The sequence below is a fragment of the Chrysochloris asiatica genome, unplaced genomic scaffold, assembly GCF_000296735.1.
Source record: "Chrysochloris asiatica unplaced genomic scaffold, ChrAsi1.0 scaffold00430, whole genome shotgun sequence".
Taxonomy (NCBI): domain Eukaryota; kingdom Metazoa; phylum Chordata; class Mammalia; order Afrosoricida; family Chrysochloridae; genus Chrysochloris; species Chrysochloris asiatica.
In genome coordinates this window covers 491,045-514,144 of record NW_006408948.1, presented here as the reverse complement: position 1 = coordinate 514,144, position 23,100 = coordinate 491,045, and the positions used below count along the sequence as shown (strand labels likewise).

The window sequence follows — 23,100 nt, the reverse complement described above, 5'->3', positions numbered from 1 at the left end:
TTTTAAAAACTTTCCTGAACTTCTATTTAATAGATCATATTCTGAATTAAAAATATTAGTGTATAATATTTTAATATTTAAGGGCTGTACTCTTCAATCGGGAGTCCTAGTGTAGCACTGTGGGGTTGGTTTGAAATGCAAGGTCCAAGGTTCATACTCACCAGCCATTCCTCAAAAACCCTATACAGGGTCGCTATCAGTTGGAATCGACTCAAAGGCACTTAACAACAACAACAACTCTTCAATCATTTGGTCTAAAAACATACAGAAGTACTTCAGAAAAATTTACCTGAAGAATTGTTGTATCCGTAAGAAGTTGTATCTCTAGCAATTCTGATAAGCTGCTAACAATATCACAAACTTTGTTATAAAGCATTACTATCACTCTCTGCTTATGGGTAGAACATTTGGCCCGTTTTGCCTTTGAACTTAATAAACCTCCTAAAATGAAAACATTAAAAACAAAGAATTTTGAGTAAATAGGAATAAAACTATTTTCTGCATTATGAGAACATATGATTTTTTTGGGTTACATATAAAAAAGTATGAGAAAGCTCACTACTAATTAAAAAATACCATTAATTGCTAGAATATTTAATTACAAAGTATATATTCTTATAATAGATAATTTATGAAAAATTCAGCGTCTAAAGCACTACCTAATTATTTTTATTGTTTTCCATCGGAAGTACAATAAAGATTAAATGAACATTTAATTATTATATAAGAAGTGATCAAATGGAGATTATCCATTAAACTATGTTAATGTTCACTTATAAAGAAAGGTTAAAAGTAAAAGAAACGTACATCAATTTTGCAGATAACAACTACTTTGGTAGTTATCTGAAACAGATCATTCATTTGTCAGTTTGTTGTATTGTGGTGGCTTGTGTGTTGCTGTGATGCTAGAAGCTATGCCATCAGTATAAATAGTGAAGCTTTCAGACTAAGACATGCTAGGAAGGAGGAGAAGGACTATTTGTGAATGGTTAGCAACTGAAAACCTTATGAATAGCAGGGGAACACTGTCAGATATAGTTCCATATGATGACAATATTATGAATGACAGCAAAATATTTTAAGATATAGCACAGGAAGATGAACCCTTCAAGTTGAAAGGGGCTTAAAGTGAGATTGGGAACCTTCCTCTTCAAAGCAGAATAGACCATAATGTAAACAAAGCAAAGCTTCTGGGACTTTTATTTGTTGACTGTACCCAAACCAAAATGTAAACAAACAGCTGCACACATACATTAATAATTGGAACATAACATTAATCATTAATAGCTGGAATATACAAAGTATGAATCAAATAAAATTAGAAGTTGACGAGGAAACATAATGCATATACATTGATATCCTAGGCATTAGTGAGCTGAAATGGGCTGGTAATGGCCAATTTGAACCTGACAATATGGGCTACTATGTCGGGAACCACAAATTCAAGAGGAATGGAGTTACAGTCACCGTCAAAAAGAACATTTCAAAATCTATCTTAAAGTATAATGCTATCCATATACTTGAACTCATGGTGTGGTGCTGCAGGATTGGCAATGGACTAGGATCTACAAGATTGGCAGTTCTAACTCACTAGAAGCTCCTCAGAAACTTTATACAGGGTCACTATGAGTCAGAATCAACTTGACAGCACTCAACAAGGCTAAAGACCAGTTAATATCATTATTCAAATTCATGTACCACCACCACCAACAGTGATGATGAAATTGAAGAATTCTACCAAATTCTTTGGACTGAAATTGATCAAGCATGCAATCAAGATGTACTGACAATCACTGGTGTTTGGATTTGAAAGCTAGAGACAAAGAAGAAGGACCAGTAGTTGGAAAATACGGCTTTGGTGACAGAAATGATGATAGAAGTTGCAAGACCAATGACTTCTTCATTGCAAATACTTTTTTTCAACAACATACACATGAACCTCAGATGTGGAATACACAGGAATGAAACTAACTGTAACTGTGGGAAGAGATGACTGTTGTTGTTAGATGCTGTCCAGTCGGTTGTGACTCACCACACAACAGAAGGAAGCACTGCCTGGTCCTACGCCATCCTCACAGCCATTGTAAAGCTTGTGTCTATTGCTACTGCCACCGTTAACAATCCATCTTGCTGAGTTCTTCCTCTTTTTCTGACCCTCCAATTTACCAAGAAGGATATTCTTCTCCAGGGACTGGTCCCTCTTGATATTATGTTCTAATTATGAGAGACAAAGTATTGCCATCCTGGCTTCAAAGGAGCATTGTGACTGTATTTCTTCCAACACAGATTTGTTTGGTTTTCTACCAGTCCATAGTACTTTTAATATTCTCCAACACCGTAACTTAAATGCATCAATTTTTCTACTGTCTTCCTTATTCTTTGTCCAACTTACACATGCATATGAAGCTATTGAAAATATTATGGCATGGATCAGGCATACCTGAGTTCTTAAACTGACATCTTTGGACTTTAACACTTTAAAGAGGTCTTGTGCAGATTATTTGGCTAGTACATTGAGTGCTGGTTGTGGATCCAACCAAAATGAAGTCTTTTGACAATCTCAATCTTTTCTCCATTTATCATGATGCTATTTATTGCTCCAGTGATGAGGTGGTTTATTTTCTTTATATTGTGGTGTAACCCATACTGGAGGATGTGGTCTTTGATATTCATAAGTATTTTAAGTCCTCTTCACTTTCAGCAAGCAAGGTTATTATCATCTGCATATCGCAGGTTGTTAATGAGTCTTCCTCCAACCCTGATGCCACCTTTTTCTTTATATAATCCTGCTTCTCTCATTATTGGCTCAGAATACAGATTGAATAGGTAAAATGAAAGAATACAACCATGGCTCTTAGTTTTTTCCTGATTTTAAAACCATTCAGTTTACTCTTGTTCTGTTCAAACAACTGCCTCCTGATACATATAGAGGTTCCTCATGAGCACAATTAAGTGTTCCAGAATACTCACTGTCCACAATACTGTTCATAGCTTGTTACGATCCAGACAACTGAAAGTCCTTGCATGGTCAATAAAGTACAGGTACACATCTTTCTAGAATTCTAGGCTTTCAACCAAGATCCATCTGACGTCTGCAGTGATAATTCTTGTTCTATGTCCTCATTAGAATCTGGATTGAACCTCTAGCAGTTCCCTGTCACTACACTGTTCTTTTGGCAGTCCATGGTACTTTCAATATTCGCCTCCAACACTGTACATAATTCAAATGAATCAATTCTTCTACAGTCTTCCTTATTCACTGTCCAACTTTCACATGCATAAGATGTAACTGAAAATATCAGGGTTTCTGTCAGGCACACCTTAATCTTCAAACTAACATCTTTGCTATTCAACACTTTAAAGAGGACTTGTGCAGCAGATTTGCCTAAAGCAGTATTTCGTTTGATTTCTTGACTGCTGCTTCCATGAATGTTGATGGTTGATCCAAGAAGAATGAAGTTCTTGACAATGTCAATCTTTTCTCCACTGATAAGAAAGAATGTTATTTATTAGTCCAGTGGTGAGGATTTTTGTTTTCTTTACATTGAGATGTAATCCATACTGAAGACTGTGTGCTTTGATCTTCATCAGTAAATATGTTAAGTCTTCTTCACTTTCAGCAAACAAGGTTGTATCATCTGCATATCACAGGTTATTAATGAGTCTTCCTCCATTCCTGATGCCTCGTTTTTCTTCATATTAGCCAATTTCTAAAGGAGCTCTGGTAGCATAGTGGTTACGAATTGGGCTGCAAACCTAAAGGTCAGCAGTATGAAACTACCAACCGCTCCGCGGGAGAAAGAGGAGGCTTTCTGCTCCCGTAAAGATTTACAGCCTCGGAAACCCTGTACAGGGTCGCTATGGGTCGGAACCGACTCAACGGCACCTAACAACAACAACCGGTTGAATAAGTACGGTGAAAGAATACAACCCTGTCGCACACCTTTCTTAATTTTAAACCATTCAGTGTTTCCCTGTTCTGTTCAAACAACTGCCTCTTGGTCTTGGTACTGATTCCTCATGAGCACAATTAAGTGTTCTGAATACCATACTTCGCAATGCCCATAGCCTGTCACGATCCAAACAATTGAAAACCTTTGCGTGGTCAATAAAACATAGGTAAACATCTTTTTGAGGGAAGACACAGTGGAAAAGCTCTATTATCATCAACCAAAACATGACCATCTGTTGTGGAAAAGACCATCTGTTGCTCATATGCAAGTTATATGAAGTTGAAGAAAAGTAAAGCAAGCCCATATGATATAAAATCTGACCTTGAAGATATCCTACCTGAATTTACAAATTATGTCAAGATCGGATTTGATGCACTAGACACTAGACTTCATTTTGGTTGGATCAAACATCCAACATGGGCTGCCAAAAGCAAACAGATCTGTGTTGGAAGATGAGCAGCCAGAATGCTCCTTGGAGGCCAGGATGGCCAAACTTTGTCTCTTACACTTCGGACATGTTGTCAGGAGGGACCAGTCACTCAAGAAGGATATCATGTTTGGTCAGGTGCAGCATCAGAGAAAAAGAAAAAGACCCCCAACGAGATGGACTGTCAAAGTGCTGCAGCATCAATGGGCTCAAGCTTGGCAAGATTGTGAGGTTGGCCCAAGACCGGGCAGTGTTTTGTTTTGTTGTGCATAGGGTTGCTATGACTCGGTACTGACTTGATGGCACCTAACAACAACGTGAGCAAAATACTGCATGACTCTGGTAAAAATCAAACGAAGATGGAAGGAATACGCAATTACTATACCAAAAAAATATTGATGTTCAGTTGTTGCAAGAGGTACCATAGGATCAAGTATTATTAAATATAGTATTATTATAAGCAGCACTGAAGACATTGTTGCGAAATAAGGCTTCAGGAATTGATGGACTACACATTGAAAAATTTCAACAAACTGACGCAGCCCTGAAGGCACTCATTTATGTATGCCAAGAAATTTGGAAGAACAGTTACCTGTCCACCCACTAAGAGGAGATACACATTTTTTTCCATTCCAGAGAGGTGATCCAATGGAATGTAGAAATCACTGAACAATATTATTATTGTCTCATGCAAGTAATATTCTGTTGATGATAACTTAAAAATTACTGTAGCAGTACAGACAGGGAGATGTTAGAAATAAGTTGGATTCAGGAGAGGGTATTATTGCTGTAGTCAGAGAATCTTGACTGAAAGCAGAAAACACAAAAAAGGTGTTTACTTATGTTTTATTATAATGCAAAGGCATTTGACTCTGTGGATCTGTGGTGTAGTGAATTATTTACTGTCTTTTCTAGCCACAGTCTGTAACTCCCACCAAACTATGTTTCTGTCCTACTGGGTCTGGGTACTAGAAAGTGGGAGAAGATACTGGTAGGATGATATGATTCACCTGTGGGTATTAGCAGTTCATTGTAACGGTAAAAACTTGGAACTCAAGCTTGAGTATAAAATGAGCCATTCTAGAAGCAGGAATCTCACCACTATCAAAGAAGAGGCAGGAGTGGAACATGTCCTTTGGATCCCAAAACCTCTGTGCATTTGACCTCCATAACCCAGGGACAGAGGAGTGGCATAGCAGTAGCATCAGCAGAACTAAGAACCAGAGCATGATATAGAGCAGTGGGCTTCCCAGCAAGTACAACTCAGTGACTTTGTACAGGAAACAAGCAAAGGAAGCTTCCAGGCACCTATGTGGGGGAATAAAATTTGCTAAACCACATGGAGCTAGGGTCGAATGTCTTCATATTGAAGATTATTGTGGATTCTGTAATCCGTTGGCATTCTTCAGTAGCTGACTGAAAGAGCTGTGCCCTGAACATTTCTGACCCTGAACCGTAACCTGTTAACATAACTTTGTGAATGGTGTCAGCTAAGAAGAGAGTCCTGTGGTGAGGGTTTTGTGCCATTTACTGCAAGATCATAATAATAAACTATGGATAACATTGTGAAAACTGGTTATTCCCAAGCAGTTGACTGAACTCAAGAAGAACATGTAAATATATCAAGAGCCTGTCATTCAAACAGAATAAAGGATACTGAATGGTTTAAAATCAGAAAAGTTGTATATCAAGACTGTATCCTTTCTTCATACTTACTCAATTTCTATGAGGAAATAATCCAAGAAGCTGGATTATATGAATAAGAAGGTAAGAAGGTGGTATCAGGAGTGGAGTAAGTCATTAACAACCTGTGATATGCAGATGGCACAAACTTGTTTGCTGAAAGTGATGAAGACTTGAAATATACTGATGAATATTAAAAAAAACTCCAGCATTCAGTATGTAGTTCATTTCAATGTAGAGAAAACTAAGACTGTCACCACTGGACCAATAAATAACATCATAATAAATGGAGAAAAGACTGAAGTTGTCAAAGACTTCATTTTGCTTGTATCCACAATCAACACTCATGGAAGCAGCAGTCAAGAAATCAAATGACATACCGCATTAAGCTAAGCTAATCTGCTGCAAAGGCTTATTTAATGTGTAAAAGAGCAAATATATCAGTCTGAGGCCTAAGGTGTATCTGACCCAAGTAATGATATTTTATATAGCCTCATATGCAAGTGAAAGCTGGACAATGAATAAGGAAGACTGCAGAAGAATCGAAAGATTTGAATTATAGTATTAGAGAAGAAAACTTAAAGTACCATGCACTGCTGGAAAAATAAACAAATGTATGTGGGAAGAAGTATACCCAGAATATGCTTCTTAGAAGTAAGGATGGCGAGACTTTGTCTCCGATACTTTGGACATAGTATCAGAAGGGAACAGTCCCTGGAGAAGGACATCATGCTTTTAAAAGTGGGAAGTCAGTGAAAAAGAGGAAGAACTCCTAACAAGATGGACTGACATAGTGGCAGCAACAATGTGTTGGTTCAAACATATTAACAATCAAGTGATGTGCAGGACTGGGCTGTGTTTCATTATACTTTGTTTAGGGTCACTATGAGTTGGAACCGACTTGATGGCACTTAATAATCACAACAACAATTTTGAGTAGAATTTGGAGGAAGTATCAAATAGAACCAAAAATTAACAGTATCTGGATTTTCTCTAACCAGTAGAAAATTACCTCTATTAGAAATGAGATCTTTAAGAAATTATAATTAAACAAGTACTAGATTAACTGAGTGGAGTCTTAGTGTGGCACTGTGGTCTAATGCAAAGTCGTCTGAACTGCAAGGTTGGTGCTTCAAACTCACCAGCTGCTCTTTGGAAACTCTATATAGGGTCACTATGGGTTGGAATCGATTCAACGACACTTAACAACAGATTAACTGAGTTCTATAACGTAGCACTGTAGGAACAGAACTGAACCACAAAGTTAGTTTGAACCTCAAGGTTGGAGATTCAAACCTACCAGTTGTTCCTTGGAAACCCTATGCACGGTCGCTATGAATTGGAAGCAACTTAACGACACTTAACAACATAATTTAGTTAGTCGCAAAATCAAAGTCAATGTTTATTAACAAATTATGTAATCCAATAACTCGAATTTTTTTTTCATTATATTTTGACTCATTTAACATGAAGAAAATATATAATTTTGACATTAAAACTCAACTATAGATATAAAAGAACAAACTAACCTCCATGAGGATCTAATCTGTAAACAGGATCATACTGAGGATAAAGTGTATTCTGCAAATGAAATTTAGTGTACTGGATAACTCTTTCAATCACATCCTCAATATATACAGCTTTTGGCATGTTAGGAGAGGTCATGATGTTGATAGTTGTGAGACAGGCATCTGCTGATTTTGTAACTCTCTCCATAATAAGATCTCTCCATAATCTTTCTTCTTCTTCTGTATCGTTATTCTATAAAACAGTAAACTGTTAATGACCTGGAAAAATTGATAGGCTTTAAAAAAAATAAAGTATGATACATCAGACTTTCATTGGTGAAAAAGATGGCAAGAATCTTGATGTGTATATTCTTCAAAGGATCTTAGAAATGAAATATAAATATTGATGATAATACCTTAAGCAAGTTTTTGTTTCAATGTTCTCAAAAATGATATACACTAATTAGTATTTCTACACTAGAGGACACACAATACTGGCAAAGTTGTTTTAACTTTTGTTATCTGCGTACTTTATACAAGTCTAAAAATTTAGCTTAAAATCACAATTCAATAGACGTAATTTTCAATTTTGGATATAAACATTATTACAGTCAAAAATACAAAAATTCTGCTTGCTGTTGTATGTGTGACCAAAGCACAAATCAAAACAACACGAAGAAGTCTTATTTCTAGTATAGAAAGGGCATTGACTCAATCACCCCTAATTCAGTGTACTTAATTTTTCAACACTGTTAATTTCAAACTGAGACTTAAAAAGTGGTAATTACATAGATTACTGAAAACATAATTTGCTTCCTAAAATGGTTTCAACAACTGACAGACGATCATATTTTAATTTATACATCAACAATCTTGACATTTTTAGCAAGGAAGAACCAGTTGATATCCTAGGAAAATACTGGTAAAGTATATATTGGCTGGCAAATAAAATCATAATTTATTTATAAAGCAAAGAGGGAAGAATGTTTGGTGTTCATTTTTATGTATTGTATGGTAATGTGGATTTTTTGTGCATTTTATTTTATGTAAGTTTTCTAAAATCAGTATTACTTTTATAATTAGGTTTTTAAAAAGAAAGAAAATTCATTAACTCAAAACTTCCTAAATTTTTATCTTTCAATAAATGCCTATAAGCATTAGTGTTTATATCATTATAGATAATGATAGCAGATCAGTTCAAACGCACATAGGATTTAAAAATATAATGCTGGGATAGAAGATCCAGGCATTTTACATTCTTTAAATTGTTCTTAAAACATTACAACCGTGTTTATAATGTTTTTGATTACAACACAGTAAAATGTAGCAATAATTGTAGTTAACAATGACTGAAAACTTACAATGTATCAGACACTTTTCTAAACACTTTGTAGAGATTAATTCATTTAATCTTTTGAATGTTTCTGTGAGTTAGGTATAAAAATGGCACATAAGGATTTATGTTTTAGGATAAATTAAGAAATCATCATAAGGTTTCTAACTACTAATTTTTCCAAGGAAAGGAATATTATCTGAATGAAATGAATATAACTAAAATTGGTGATAACAAGCTCAAATTATTGAAAAGAACAATTTTCCTGATAACATTAAAGTTCTTAATGAAAACAAGGAATACTATCTTAGTAATATTAAAATTGACAAACATGTATCTTAAACTTACATGATTTAACAGAGTGGAAAGCTTTGACCCATCTTGAATATTCTTCTCCAAGATATTTAGAACTTTCACAGTTTTGTCAGTTGAAAGCTAAAATGGCAACATATATTCTTTTATCAATCATCAATGAAAGGAGAAATGAAAGGGATGTAATTATTTAGGAAATATTCTGTACAGTTATTCCTTCTAGGCTATGGAAGGTATATTAAGCTTTTCCTGCTTAGATTCGCTACTCAAATTTGGATTATGTGGAGAAAGAATCCCTTGTTTCTGAGACACAACAGCAAATACAGAATGGGCAGATATGCTTGTTAATAGCTCATCTCTTACCATGGAGCTTGGTAAGACTGGTTTTTTTTCCCCATGCTGGTCATCTGCTCTTTTGGCAGTGACAATGAACATGCATATAAACACAGCATAGTAAAAATTTCACCTGTTGATTTAATTATAACAGTTTCTACACTACAGCAGTCATCTTAAAACCCAAGCTAGGACCCTGAATAACAGAACCATGACATTGAGATTTGAAAGTTATGAATTCTGCTTTTACTTATGCAGAAATTTCATTTCTTATGCATGCCTCCTATTTTTCATTTCTTATAAAAGGACTCTTTTGCTAGTTAAAAAAATAAATACATTGGTAGTTCATTTGGAGGATCTGCCAGGAAGCAATTATTACTCAAAATCTATTGAATTTATTTTGGATTTCTAACATGAACTTGTTGATTGGAATTAGTCAGAAAAGCCAAATGAGAGGTCAATAAAACTGATGTTTAGTTCAGTTGGATTACTCATGCTGGAATACAGTCTCCAACTAGTTCCCCCACATCCTGCTTTAGATCACTTCACAGTAGACTCATAGCGACCCTGAATCTGGTTTCCAAGGAATGGCTGGTGAGTTTGAACAACTGATGCTGTGGTTCAAACTGATCTTTGGGAAGCCACCGCTTGATAATGCCAGTATAGTTTGAGGTTATTTATTAATGACAAAATATTCTGCTATTACAACAGCAGTGCAACGAGACTACTAGAAAGTAACAGCGAGCTCATAAAATGAAGACATGCACAAAAGTTATCATAAAGACCATAGCATTGAGGGTATGGGCTGAAAAAAAAGTTGCAACATTTTATAGTATGGGTAGTAATGTGTTGAAATTGCAGCTTTACTCTTTATGACTATTAATAAGTAAAGCAAATGTCAAAGAAAATTTTAGTGTATTTCTACAGTTAATTAATCTAAATGTTTGAGAGATTTAAAAACATGATAGAGTGGGAAAAAACCCATGTCTTTTTTCAATGTAATATGATTTTCTTTAGAATAATTATCAGAATATTCCTTATTCACTTTAAAAAAAAAATTAATAATTGAGTTATACTTTCAGAAGGCAAGCACAAATTTTTCTTTATATTATTACTTATTCATGTAAACTTTGTAATTTACCCTGACATTTTTTTTTAATGTTTTATTGTGAATTTTGTGATAGATTCACATGGGAGAACATTAGCTTTACATTCATCCTATTGTATATCGTTTCATTGTCATGGTTACAATCCTGACACCTTGTAACTAATTTCAAACATTAGATATTAAATAAATCTATAAATTTTACTTTAGTGAGATACCTTATCCATTATACCCATTGCTTTAATTTTAGCGGATTCACTGCCAAGTTCACTAAGCTGATGTTTTCCTAAGAGCAGCTCCTGAGGAATTTCATCATCATCGCCTGAAAAACCAATCAAACCAAACCAAAACAGAGTTTAGATAAAATACACCACTCTAAATGTTAAGTTTACTTTTTAATACATTTGCTGACACAAACAGGTATGAATAAGCTAAACAAAAAACAATGTAAGAGGCCTCAATAAACCTCAAATACACCCTGAATGAATGAGGACAGGGATTAAAATTAGAGTTCTGACTAGGATGGGAAGACGTAATAGATAGCTTGCCTTTACTATTATAGATTTACTATTGACCCTTTTCAATCATGCTCTCTGCCCCAGGAGGCTGACCTGTGTGGACTACATCAACAGTCTCCCATGCCCTCTGGCTTCTGTTTGGGTTCAGCCAGTGGGGTGCCCTGTCAGAAGATCAAAGAGAAAGAGAGTGAGGTCAGGGTGTTTATATCCCTGATTCCTTCCTTGCAAGGTCTACTTAGGCTGGCTATCTTACCAAAAGGTTATTGCTTCTTTAAAGGCAGCCTACTCCACACTCTCTTTCTCCTACTGAGTTCTGTGACTTCTCTCTATCATTGGTCCTTTGGATATATGGGTGGTTACAGCTCAAAAATTGTTCATCCTGGGTTCTGCCACTATTCTGCACCCATCTTTTAAATAAACCCTCTTCAAATGATCTAATTTGAGACTATCATCTGTCTTCTGGGGGTCCTGAATTCTCAAGACAAGTTTCAGCCTGGCATTGAAAATTTTATAAATGATGAAAATTATTCTCCCAATAATTAGGAAAAGCATTACTTAGGCAAGTAAAACTTACAAAACACACACAAATATTGCAATAGGCAATATACCTTTAAAGGCCTCACTAAATAGACTATTCACATCAGAATTAGTTTACACCAAATGACTTTTGTATATAATTAAGCACAGTGGCAGTTGCAATAGGTTCAAACCTGACAACAACTGTGAGGCTGGCACAGGACTGGGAAGTATTTTGTTCTGCTGTGCATAGGGTAGCTAAGAGTCAGAACCGACTCGATGGCACCTAACAACTAACAAGTGTATGTACCAGCTGAAGGTGGCATATGATCATTGAGGATAGCGCTAAACACTCGACTCCTAAATGTAAAATTTATATTTACAGACACAGTATTTCTGTATTATTGTAAAAGTGTTATTATATGAATGTAAGATTAATCCTGTAACTCCAAATGGTTTATGATTTTATTTTCTATATTAGATTTTGCATGGTTAGAACCAGGATTTGGGGACATATTTATCTTTACATCTCTAGCATTTATCAAATTAATGGCAATCAGTAAATATTGGCCATTAACATTACGTAAGTGAATATATTCCTATTTCTGTATCTGTGCTTATATTAGTATCATTCTTATCAAGGGCTTACTCAAGCCTCATCTACATAAAGACTTTCTTAATTACTCTAATCTACTTGACAGCTTCACTCTTAGAATTCTTAAGACAATAACTGTCAATACTTAATGAATTTAGTATTTAATTTTTGTATGAAAGTTTTCAATTTCTTGATAACACGAACTAGATTTGACTCCATGACTAGATTTCAAATTTCTTGATAGCAGGGACACATCTTTGATCTTCAAGAATAATCGGCAGAAATCTGGACATATGCAGGGTAAATAAATATATTTTAAATTGATTTTACCAAATGCTGTAAAATCCATATCTTCCAAATTATCCAAAATATTCTCTACTGAGGCTGTGAATCTCTTAAAAGTTGAAGAATCCATCATTTCTGTAGCAGAGAAAAATATTCATTAAATTCACATTCAGAGTGGACAACTAACGTAAAGACTACGAATAAACAAAGCAAATGAACTAAAACGTTACCTTCAGGTGTTAGTTTTGGTTCATATGCTTTCCTCTTCTTCTGTTTTTCTTTTTTCTTCATTTTTCTAGCGACTAAAATGAACACAAGAGATAATGCAATGCAGAATGAAAACTTACATTATATTCTTTTTGGTTTCTATTTTCTTTCCCATCATTAAATTTATAGTTAAAGAACTGTTGCCAATCCATACTAAATATGTATTTTTGTCTTAAAATTATGAGTTGTTAACTCATCAAGATATATTTTCAAAACTAAAGCCCTAAATTTAAGTCGATTTATGTATGAAATCTATTCGCACTGATGTATTACCCTCACTAAGGCTGGGAGGAGGAGAATAGTCTTCCATATCAGAATCCGAGGGACTTCGGTTTCGGTAACGACCACCACCTGAACTCCTTCTTCCTTCATGGGAGTGGCCACTTCTCCTATGATCCCCAGAGCTTCTTCTGTCACGCTCTTCATATTCCCAAGCTTTATCATCATCTTTTTTATGTCGTTTCCTAGAGGCTAGAAGCAAATCCCCATGACAGATAATTTACCTCATTTAAAAAGACGATTAAAACTTGTATTTCACAAATGAACCACTTAGGGGGAGAAACCTTCATTCTGTGGGTCTAGTCAATTGAGTCATTCTGTTTAGAAAATTAATTTGTAGCACAGAAAGGGTATTACTAATTTTAGCATGATGATCTGGATTTAACGATTTCACATGAATCTGCTAATAAATATACATACAAAGGTTCTGGGAATTAAACCACAGTGCTTATTTCAACGAATGATATTGTGAATCAATAAAGATTGTATCTAAACTTCAGTTATTAATTAAGGCATTTAAAACAACATTTACCTAGGATGTGGATGAAAAACAGAAGTACCTTATAGCATTTGGGTTATTGGTAGGGATAAAGTTTGAGAAAAATGACAGACTACGGAATATGGTGTGGCACTCTAGGATAAGCACCAGACTGCTGCTCTTCAGAAACTCTAAACAGCAGGGCTGGGGCTGTCCAACCCTCTATACTGTCTAGGAAACCATCTGGTCTGGCTCTGCCAATGCCACTGCAGTTTTAATCACCACATTGGTGGTAGTGGTGTGCTGTGGAGTTGGTTCCCAATCAAAGGGACCCTGCAGAGGGTTTTTGAAGCTGTAAATCTTTACAGTATCAGAAAGCCTCATCATTCTTCCATGGAACTGCTGGTAGTTTCAAACTGCTGATTGTGAGGTTAGCAGCCTGACTTGTAACCACTACGCTACCAGAGCTCCTTAGTTATCACATTGTTGTTGTTGTTAAGTGCTGTAGAGTCGCTTCCGACCCACAACAACCCTGTATAGGGTTTCCAAGGAGCAGCTGAGATGAGTTAATTAAATGGTTGACCAAATATGTTGTTGTTGTTGTGTGCTGTGGAGTCGGTCCCACTCATAGCGACCCTGCACAGTGTTTCTGAGGCTGTAAATCTTTACGGGAGCAGAAAACCTCATCTTTCTCCTGTGGAACAGCTGGTAGTTTCGAACTACTGACCTTGCGGTTTGCATTCCGATTCGTAACCACTACGCTACCAGAGTTTCTTTGACTAAATATAGAAAGCTAATTTTTAAGTCAATAATTTTATATGGCTCATGAATGATGTTGCCAATATCTAAATGGTCCGTGGCAGAAAAAAGGCTCCCAGCCCTTCTATACAGGGTCACTGTGAGTTGGAACTGAACTGATTCAACAGGACTTAACAACAACGACACATCAAGTACCAGATTAAACCCACAACTTAGATATCAATTCCGCAGTCTATGATGACCTAATTATCATAGGCCTACAGAGATAGAATAAATGTGAATGTCCATAGGTATACTTTAATCGAATTTACTTCTCTAATGGTAAAACCTGATGACATCAAGTTGATTCTTACTCACAGCAATCCTAGGCTTGCTGAAATCCAAGGAGAAGCACTTTTAAGCTTACCTACATTACATAAGCATAGGTATGTATGTTACCTTCAATCCTTCCCCCATCCTTCCAGAGGTCTAAGCATTTTGCTATAATCACCAGTACTGACAAGAGCCTCCAGGCAGGCCTGGCAAACAGATTCATCTGAAAAAACAACTCTGATCAACTGGTAGTAGCTGCCTAGAGCACTATATTGAAAAGAATTTTGAGGCCTGGGAAAGCATCATAGTTTAACAAAAGAAAGACTGATTATAGAAATTTGCAGTAAGAGCTGGAAGACAAATATTTATCATACCTGCTCTAGGTCTTGTAACAACACCAAGTTAAAACCATGGTAGGGAACTTCTGTGTTCTACCTGGAATCATCCTATGGCTGTGGTGATGGTGGTGCTAAGTGCCCTTCTGACTCATAGCAAACCTGTATACAGTTTCTGAGACACAAAGTCTCATCTGGTAGGCTCTAACCACTAACCTTGTGTTTTGAAGTCCAGTGCTTATCCTCTAGAGTCACCACACTCTATGGGTGTGTAGTAACCACTTATTGGCTGCTGACAATGAGATGGTTTCTATCCTTTTGATCTAAATGTGGTTAATTCTTTTGCTTCCTTGTTACTGGCCTCCATTCTGAGTTCTTAACTATGATCACTACACAAGTATTTTCGACAAAATTCTTGCTTCAGTTCCCTACCTGGTTTAGAATTAAGAATACCACCTGGCTCATGCACATTCTATGCTTGTGCCAATGCTTTTCCATATAGATAATGAATATTTATATCATGGCTAATCTTATTTTTTATAGCTATTCAAGAATTTCTGGTTCGGGGTCCTTTTGCCCAGTATACTGACAACGTAACAGGAAGAGGTAAATTTTTTTTTCTTTTTTGGTAAGGTGTGGTATAACAAAAGGATTTATAAAAATAACAAATATAAATAGATGCTTTCATGGTGGTACATGAATTTGAATAATGATATTAACTGGTCTTTAGCCTTGTTGAGTGCTATCAAGTTGATTTTAACAATTTCCTTCTTAATTAGGCCTACATTTGGTTATGAAGTATGTAAGAACTAGGATTTCCCCCTTTCAAATTAAGGCACGTCCTAGTATAATCCCTTGGAGTCCTGGTATGGTGCTTTGTGTTAATGCACTAGACGGTGAAGTTGGTTTGAACAGCAAGGTCAGCAACTGAACCTCTCCAGCCTCTCCTCGGAAACTCTATACAGGGTCACTGTGAGTCAGAACCAACTGGCATTTAACAATAACAACAGTATAATCCCTTAAGAAGGGCTGTCTCAGACACTAATAAAAATATTGTTTTTGTTGCTAGTTGACATTGTGTTGATCCAGACTCACAGCGACCCATGTGTGTGCAGAGCCGAACTGCTCCATAGGGCTTTCAGGGTGACTTCTCAGAAGTAGCTCCTCAGGTCTGTCTCCTGAGATACCTCTGATTTGAACCATCAACCTTTTGTTCAGTAGTTCCTGGGTGGTGCAATATAGTTAAGTGTTCCATTACCAAGCAAAAAGTTGGTAGTTCTAACCCACCTAGAGGCGCATTGGAGTTTGCTTCTGAAAGATCATTCATGAAGATACATAAAATCTATAAAATCCATAGTCATCAAGTGTATGCAGTTTTATCCTGCACACAAGTGGCTGACAAAAGAGTTGGAATCAACTTAACAGTAACAAGTTTTTGGTTTGATTTATATATATGTCACAGTGAAACAGTTCGTTTGTACATATAGCAACACTAATTAAATGCTTTTTAAAAGATGCACAGAGAATTACCTATTGAATATGAGAAGTATCAGAAAGAAGTATCATATTGACTTTAAACATGATCTTTTTTTCATTAAATTAATTTAGAAAGTATCATTTCAAGCATTTTAGATTACAAAATGCTTGAAAAATCTTTTCTAGTTGTTAGGAATTACATACAAATATACTATATGTCTAATATAAAGAGGTAGACCCTCAACGAGATGGACTGGCACAGTGGCAGCAGCAATATACTCAAGCCTATCAATGACTGTTTCATTCTGTTGTACAAAAAGTCGTTAGGAGTCGGTACTGACTAAATGGCACCTAACAACAATATCAATGCTATAGTGGTAGTAATTGTTTATAGGCTTTCGAGATTTTTCATTGCAAATTCATTAAACTTTAGATAATTTGAATAAAAACAGGATGGCAATATAAAAAGTAATAGTGTGAGTCATAAAAAGATTATTAGTATCCCAACTCAGGGTGGCTAGTTTGTTCTTTCTTCCTTTCCCTTATTACCCTAGAAGAATGAGAAGGATGGGGGCTCAAAAGAGAGGTATGGAAACTATGATTTGGGTGTTCTTCACTCTTTTCCAAATTTCACTTATCTCTCGTTAGCTTTAGCTTCGTAACTTTCTCTATACGCCTTGCCAGGAACCTAGTGACGTACTATTTGTGCTACGGCTATCTAAGTCTAGGAGGCCTAAGTGTGGCGCTGCAGGATTAAGCACTGGACCACTAACTGCAAGGTCTTTGGTTCAAACCCACTAGCTGCTCCTTGGAAACCCTATACTGGGTTACTATGAGTTGTAACTGACTTGTCAGCCCTAAATAACATCTAAATCTATGTGGTCTAAATATCAAAGTTATTCTTTAATTCTTCTATCTTTCAACAAAACTATTTCCTTAATTTTAGATTTTAAGAAACCAGTAAGATTAAATTGCTGTTTCAAAGTCTCTCACAGTATCATAATGTTTGCTACTTAGGTTTTCCTAACACTTTAACATTTTGTATTATATACTATGTCTACATTGTACCTGTTGTGGTATAGTGGCAATTTGATTGTTTATGTCAACTACTAATTGAACTTCTTTCATAACCCAAATCAGTAGCCTAGGGTTGACTTTTCTACATATAAATAGTAAAACCAGGAACCTACTCTGAGGTCCTTTACCTACAGGAGTTGAAGCTTCAGGTTCTTTTTTGATTTCCATCATTACCCTGGGTGAATTAAGAGAGGAGTACGGTAAGGGGGAATACACACTTTAAAATGAAGCTATGTGCTTCTGGAAGGTGAAATAATCATCTCATTCATAACAGGAAGAAAGAAAAAGAATAGCACTGCAATGATGATAAACATTCATCATGTGTGGCTCTAGTCTCTCTATTTTACTTTTGGTGGGCATTCTAATTATGCGATTTTTTCTAATAATTCAGGTAGAGTCAAAGTTCTCATCAAGTTGATATAGTTCTATCAATCAACTGGAATTGAAATGCAATTGAAATCAAACTTTAATTAAGGGACTCCTCCTCCTTATCTATTCCTTCTAGAAATGGATAAAGTAGTTGGGGGAGGGAGGCAGAATCAAAGGCAGGCACGAACATAAAGGCAAGTAAGTTTCCAGGTCAACAAAATCTCCTACATTCTCTTTGCTCCAGAGCTACCCATGTACCAATATGACCAAAATGGTTGGTTGCAATAAAAAAGTGATTAACTTTCAGCCATTTAAATATACTGTGTGTAAGTACATCTCATGATAGTTAAATACAAATTAAACAATTATACATATAAATGTCAAATTAATTTTACTGTATATTTTATTTCAATTTTAAAACTGTTCAGATTTGTTTAGTATTCATAATCTACTGCTCACAACTTGAATGCACAACTTTAAAATTTAAATAAACAGAGATGAAATACTTTAGAGAAGAAGGTAAAGGGCTTCCATTAGCAATATACATTTTTAAATGACAGCATGCATCTGTCCTTCCTGCCCTTGCTTGTCACACCTCAATCTATGGACACTAGGTGAAAAAGGTAGAACACACTGGTGGTCTTCCCACTTCTTTTGGTCATAATGACTAAGTCAGTTGGCACACAAGTGAAGATCTCCCATAGTCTGTTTCCACTGAATGCCGTTTAAGTCAAACAAGGTTGCTGACCCCTCTTGGCTAGGCTCAATTCTCTTGCTCCAGAAGAAGGAAGATAGGGATAAAAGAGAAGAACTTTTTCAGTGGACCAGTAGGAAGACAGGCGAGGTATAGCAAGTCTAGTGCAAAGACAGGTGATCACAGTGTTGTAGAGAGGTAGCTGTGTAGTGAAGAAGCCAGCTCTGGAAAACAGTGAAACAAGGGAGGAATTCCAGCACACAGCTGGGCAAAACGGAGAAGCCAGGTCCAAACCACACAGATCATTTGCAATGTGGCTAATCCATTCATAATTTAGTGATAAGATGGTTTTACTATTTCTCCACCTGGCTATCTCCTATGTGTCCTTCAGGACTCAACTCAAGTGTCACCTCTTCCAGTAAGCCTTCCCTTATGAACCCCAGTATGATTTTGATGCCAATCCAATCAACTCTCATAGTACCCTGGATATACTGTTATTATTGCACTCTTCACACTATATTACAACTGTTTTTCATATACTTCCCCCATTAGACTGAAGGCTTTTTTGAAGACAGGGGCTACATCTTATTTGAATTTTTATTCTTAGTACTTAGCATATAGTAGGAGCTCGATAAATGTTTGTTAAATGCATAAAACACATATCTATGTTACCTCATTTAAATTTTTCTTGGTGCCAACTGATCTTATTTTTACACAATTTTTACGTATAATGAAAAAATACTTGCTTCATCATATTAAGAATTAAAGTCACTGTACTCTTACTAACTCCCAAATTATGAATGAAACAAACACATCAAACTACTTTTAAATTCTAAAATAATAATAAGGTTATGTGGTACTTACATTCAAAAGCTTCATCACTATCATTATCTTCATCTGAACTGATTTCAGCATACTTTGGCTTCTCATTAACTGTGCTACGCTTGCGTTTGTTCATTTTCACACGTTCACAAAGTGGCATCGTAGATTCAATTTCTGCCAGGAGTTCAGGGGGTAGTTCTTTTAACACTGATTGATCTATACTACCTATTAATAAAAGGTAAGGAAATTTCACTAATTAGCACAATGAAAACTAAAATTTAGCATATATATAAATGTTTTCACCTTTGTATTTAATTTAACATTCACACTTCCAAGTATAATAGACTTACCATAAATTGAAAGTACAATTTTTATAGTGTTCAGTTGCTACCTGAAGGGTCAGTGGTTTGAACCAAACAGTTCCTCTGTGGAAGAAATGACCTAGCCATCTGCCCCACACAGATCTACAGCCTAGGGCACTGGGACGGGGAACTGCTCTAGTCTATGGTGTTGAGGAAGTCCTGGTGTGGAGCTCTAGGATAACCACCAGACTACTAACCACAATGTTTGCAGTTCAAACTACCAGCCACTTCTCGGCAGCACTTAATAGTAGCATGTGGTTGCTCTGAGTCAAATCACTCAACAGCACACAATTCTTAATTAACAACTTTAATGATAAAATGTGTCATTATTGCCATAACAATGAAGGTTAGTTATGTCATCAATTTCTGATCTAATACATTAGTTTGTACTGACTAACAACTTTCTAAAACTGGTGTAAACAAGTGAATGTGTGGGAGGGGAAGGGGTATATCTCACACTCTTGGTAGCACCTAAACAATCTCTCTAGAGGTCTGGAGCAGTTACTTTGACACTTATGCTGCCTCTCAGGGCAAATGAGAGCTATCAGAGGATATTTATTGTCTTCGTCTCTTCCTCTATGATCTTGACAGTTATATATTGTGGCTGGGACAAGAGTGTTATGTGCTTTTACCTATCACTATCCACTTGAAAAGCATGGCAATACCTTTAATATACTATGGAGATTTTCCTTAAGCAGATACATCAATATATATACTGAACAGAAGAAAAACAGAAACATGAAAGAGAAGATGAATAGGTAAGAAATATATTTAAAACAGAGTTCTTGGTTGGTGCAAACAGTTAACAAGCTTAGTTGCTAACATTACTCAGCGGTGACTTGGAAGAAAGGTTGGGCAATCTACTCCTTAAAATAAGCCATGGAATTCTCTAATTCTACCCTAATATACGTAGTGTTACCATCAGTTGGAACTGCCATCCACTGGTTTGGTTATATAATAAATAGCTCAAGTTTTATGCAGTTCGGTATTGTTTTCCCATGATAAAGTAAAAACAGAATGAAAATATACCAATGTAATATGACAAGTTATTAGCATTATACTTACTAATTACACACACACAGATGCTCTGAATAAATTCTTAACATCTTGCTGACAGTTTAAAAATAAAGCTTCCTCCCCCTCCCACCCCAGGGTAACTTACCGTTTGATAACTATTAAAGATATTTTAACTTACTCAAGTAAGTTTTTAAGTGGAAATACAAAATGGTGTCTTACATGCTAAATGAGTGCTGGTGTGGCAATGTAAGATAAGCACTGATATGGTAACCACAAGGTCGGTGGTTCAAACCCTCCAGCCGCTCCTTGGAAAGCCTATACAAGGTCGCTATGAGCCACAACTGACTCAAAAGCACCTAACAACATATGCTAAATTTTTGGAATTGGGAGCAAAAAGCAACTTGTAAAGTTCCTTAATGGTTTAAGTTGCTGTTGTTAAATGCTGTGAAATCAGTACTGACCCATAGCAAACCAATAAGGGGTTTTTCTGAGGAGCAACTGGTGGGTTTGAACTGCCAACCTTGAGGGTGAAACTGACCTTGCAGTCCAATGCATTATTCTGCCAGTGCCTCACCAAGGCTCATAATGGTTTATGGTATGGAATATTAGAAACTTAACTTGGTACATCACTGTAGGATAAGCACTGGACTGCTAACCATAAGGTTAGTGGTTGAAACCCACCAGTCACTTCTTGGAAACACTATACACAGGATCACTATGAGTTGAACAGGACTTGAAAGCTTTTAACAATATCATCACTAACATTAATTCTCTTATAACATTCAAATGACAATAATGCTTACTTATATAAAGAATAAAAACTATGACAGGAAAATAAAAAGGCACTGATTTATAAATATTTTAAAGTCTCAAGAATATACAATAAAAATAATTCAAGAATACAGAATGCAAAGTATTAATACCAATAAAAGAATAATCCTAATTTATTCTTCATGACACTTTTATTCAACATCAGATGTATTTCAGTAACTTACAATTTTCTGTTCTACTAAAATAAGCATTATCATCAATTTTACCCAACAAAAATCTAATATTGACAACTGGCAACATTCCAAAGACTTCATTGCTGAGACTCTTTACTCATTTAATGTTGAGTTTATCTGTGTCATTTTTAACTCATGTAACATATTGGTTTTTTTAATTTAACTACTATTTTTTTTTAATTTAAATAAAGTAAGGCCCACCTTTTAGAATACTGATAGAAGTAAAGTAAATCAACTTTAGTTTTAGATTATCAGTATTCTTTACCCCTAAACTATATAAGCTTACTTTCAAACATTTTTAAAAGTTTTTCATTAGAAATTTGAACACTTTAAATCAAATGCTTTTTTTGGCTTTTGAATTTAAAGAGCAGAAATACACTTTTTCACATAGTTCAGGAGGCTAGAAGTCCAAATGCTGGGTGTGGCCTTGGGAGGAAGTCCTTCCTTGTCTATTTCAGCTTCTAGTTGCTTGTGGCAATCCTCAGAGTCCCTAGGCTTGTAGAGAGAGGCCTCTTTCCCTTGTGTGTGCCTCTGTGTCTGTTCGGCTCTTGTTATAACTCAGAAGAGATGAGCTTTCCATTCTCTGTCATGACCTCACTAACATTACAAAAGGAAAACCCTACTTCAAAACAGGATCACATCCACAGGTACAGGGGTCAAGACTTCAACACAATACAATCCATACAGAGGTTCAATCCAGAATTTAAATGTCTTTTACTGACTTCCAGCCAGTAGCCCAATACAACTTTCTAAGTTAAATGCTTTTCCATTATGACAACCTTTTAAAGTATTACAAGGATTCTGTTGCCAAGCAGTCTTTTCTAAGCTTAGCATCTCTAAGGTTTTCATACCTCTTTTTTTCAAACCTACCAGTTGTTCCTCAGAAACACTAGATGTGGGTTGGAGCTGACTTGATAACAAGAGCACCAATATTCTCAAGATCATTTTAGGAGTCCCTGGGTGGTCCAAACTGTTCATCGCTGGCTTACCAGGACAGAGTTGGTGATTTGAAACCACAAAGAGGTGCCTGGGCCAACAAGTCCAGCAATCTGCTTCTAAAATGTCTCAGCTCTGAAAATCTTATGTAGTACACTGCATACATGTAGTGTACACTGTAGTAGTACACTGCACTCAGAATGGATTCAATCGTAACCAAAAACAGCAAGTTATTTTAACCTCTGTACAACTGCAAAGGTAAAGCAACATAATTAATACAAAGACAAACTGTTTCATTTCTGAAGAGAGCATATATATATATATATATATATATACACTACTTGT

At 35.9% G+C, this 23,100-nt stretch overlaps 1 protein-coding gene across 1 annotated transcript in view; it reads right to left on the bottom strand.

The window, feature by feature from the left end:
• NIPBL (Nipped-B homolog (Drosophila)) overlaps positions 1–23,100 on the bottom strand; it is a 234,478-nt gene that overhangs the window by 75,084 nt on the left and 136,294 nt on the right. Inside the window, exons 11-18 of the mRNA XM_006876931.1 lie at positions 19,479–19,661; positions 13,109–13,306; positions 12,799–12,870; positions 12,614–12,703; positions 10,873–10,976; positions 9,253–9,339; positions 7,593–7,824; positions 290–441 (exon numbers count right to left, since the gene is read on the bottom strand). Of these exons, the coding sequence (XP_006876993.1) occupies positions 290–441; positions 7,593–7,824; positions 9,253–9,339; positions 10,873–10,976; positions 12,614–12,703; positions 12,799–12,870; positions 13,109–13,306; positions 19,479–19,661 (1,118 nt within the window). The remainder of the gene's footprint in view (positions 1–289; positions 442–7,592; positions 7,825–9,252; positions 9,340–10,872; positions 10,977–12,613; positions 12,704–12,798; positions 12,871–13,108; positions 13,307–19,478; positions 19,662–23,100) is intronic.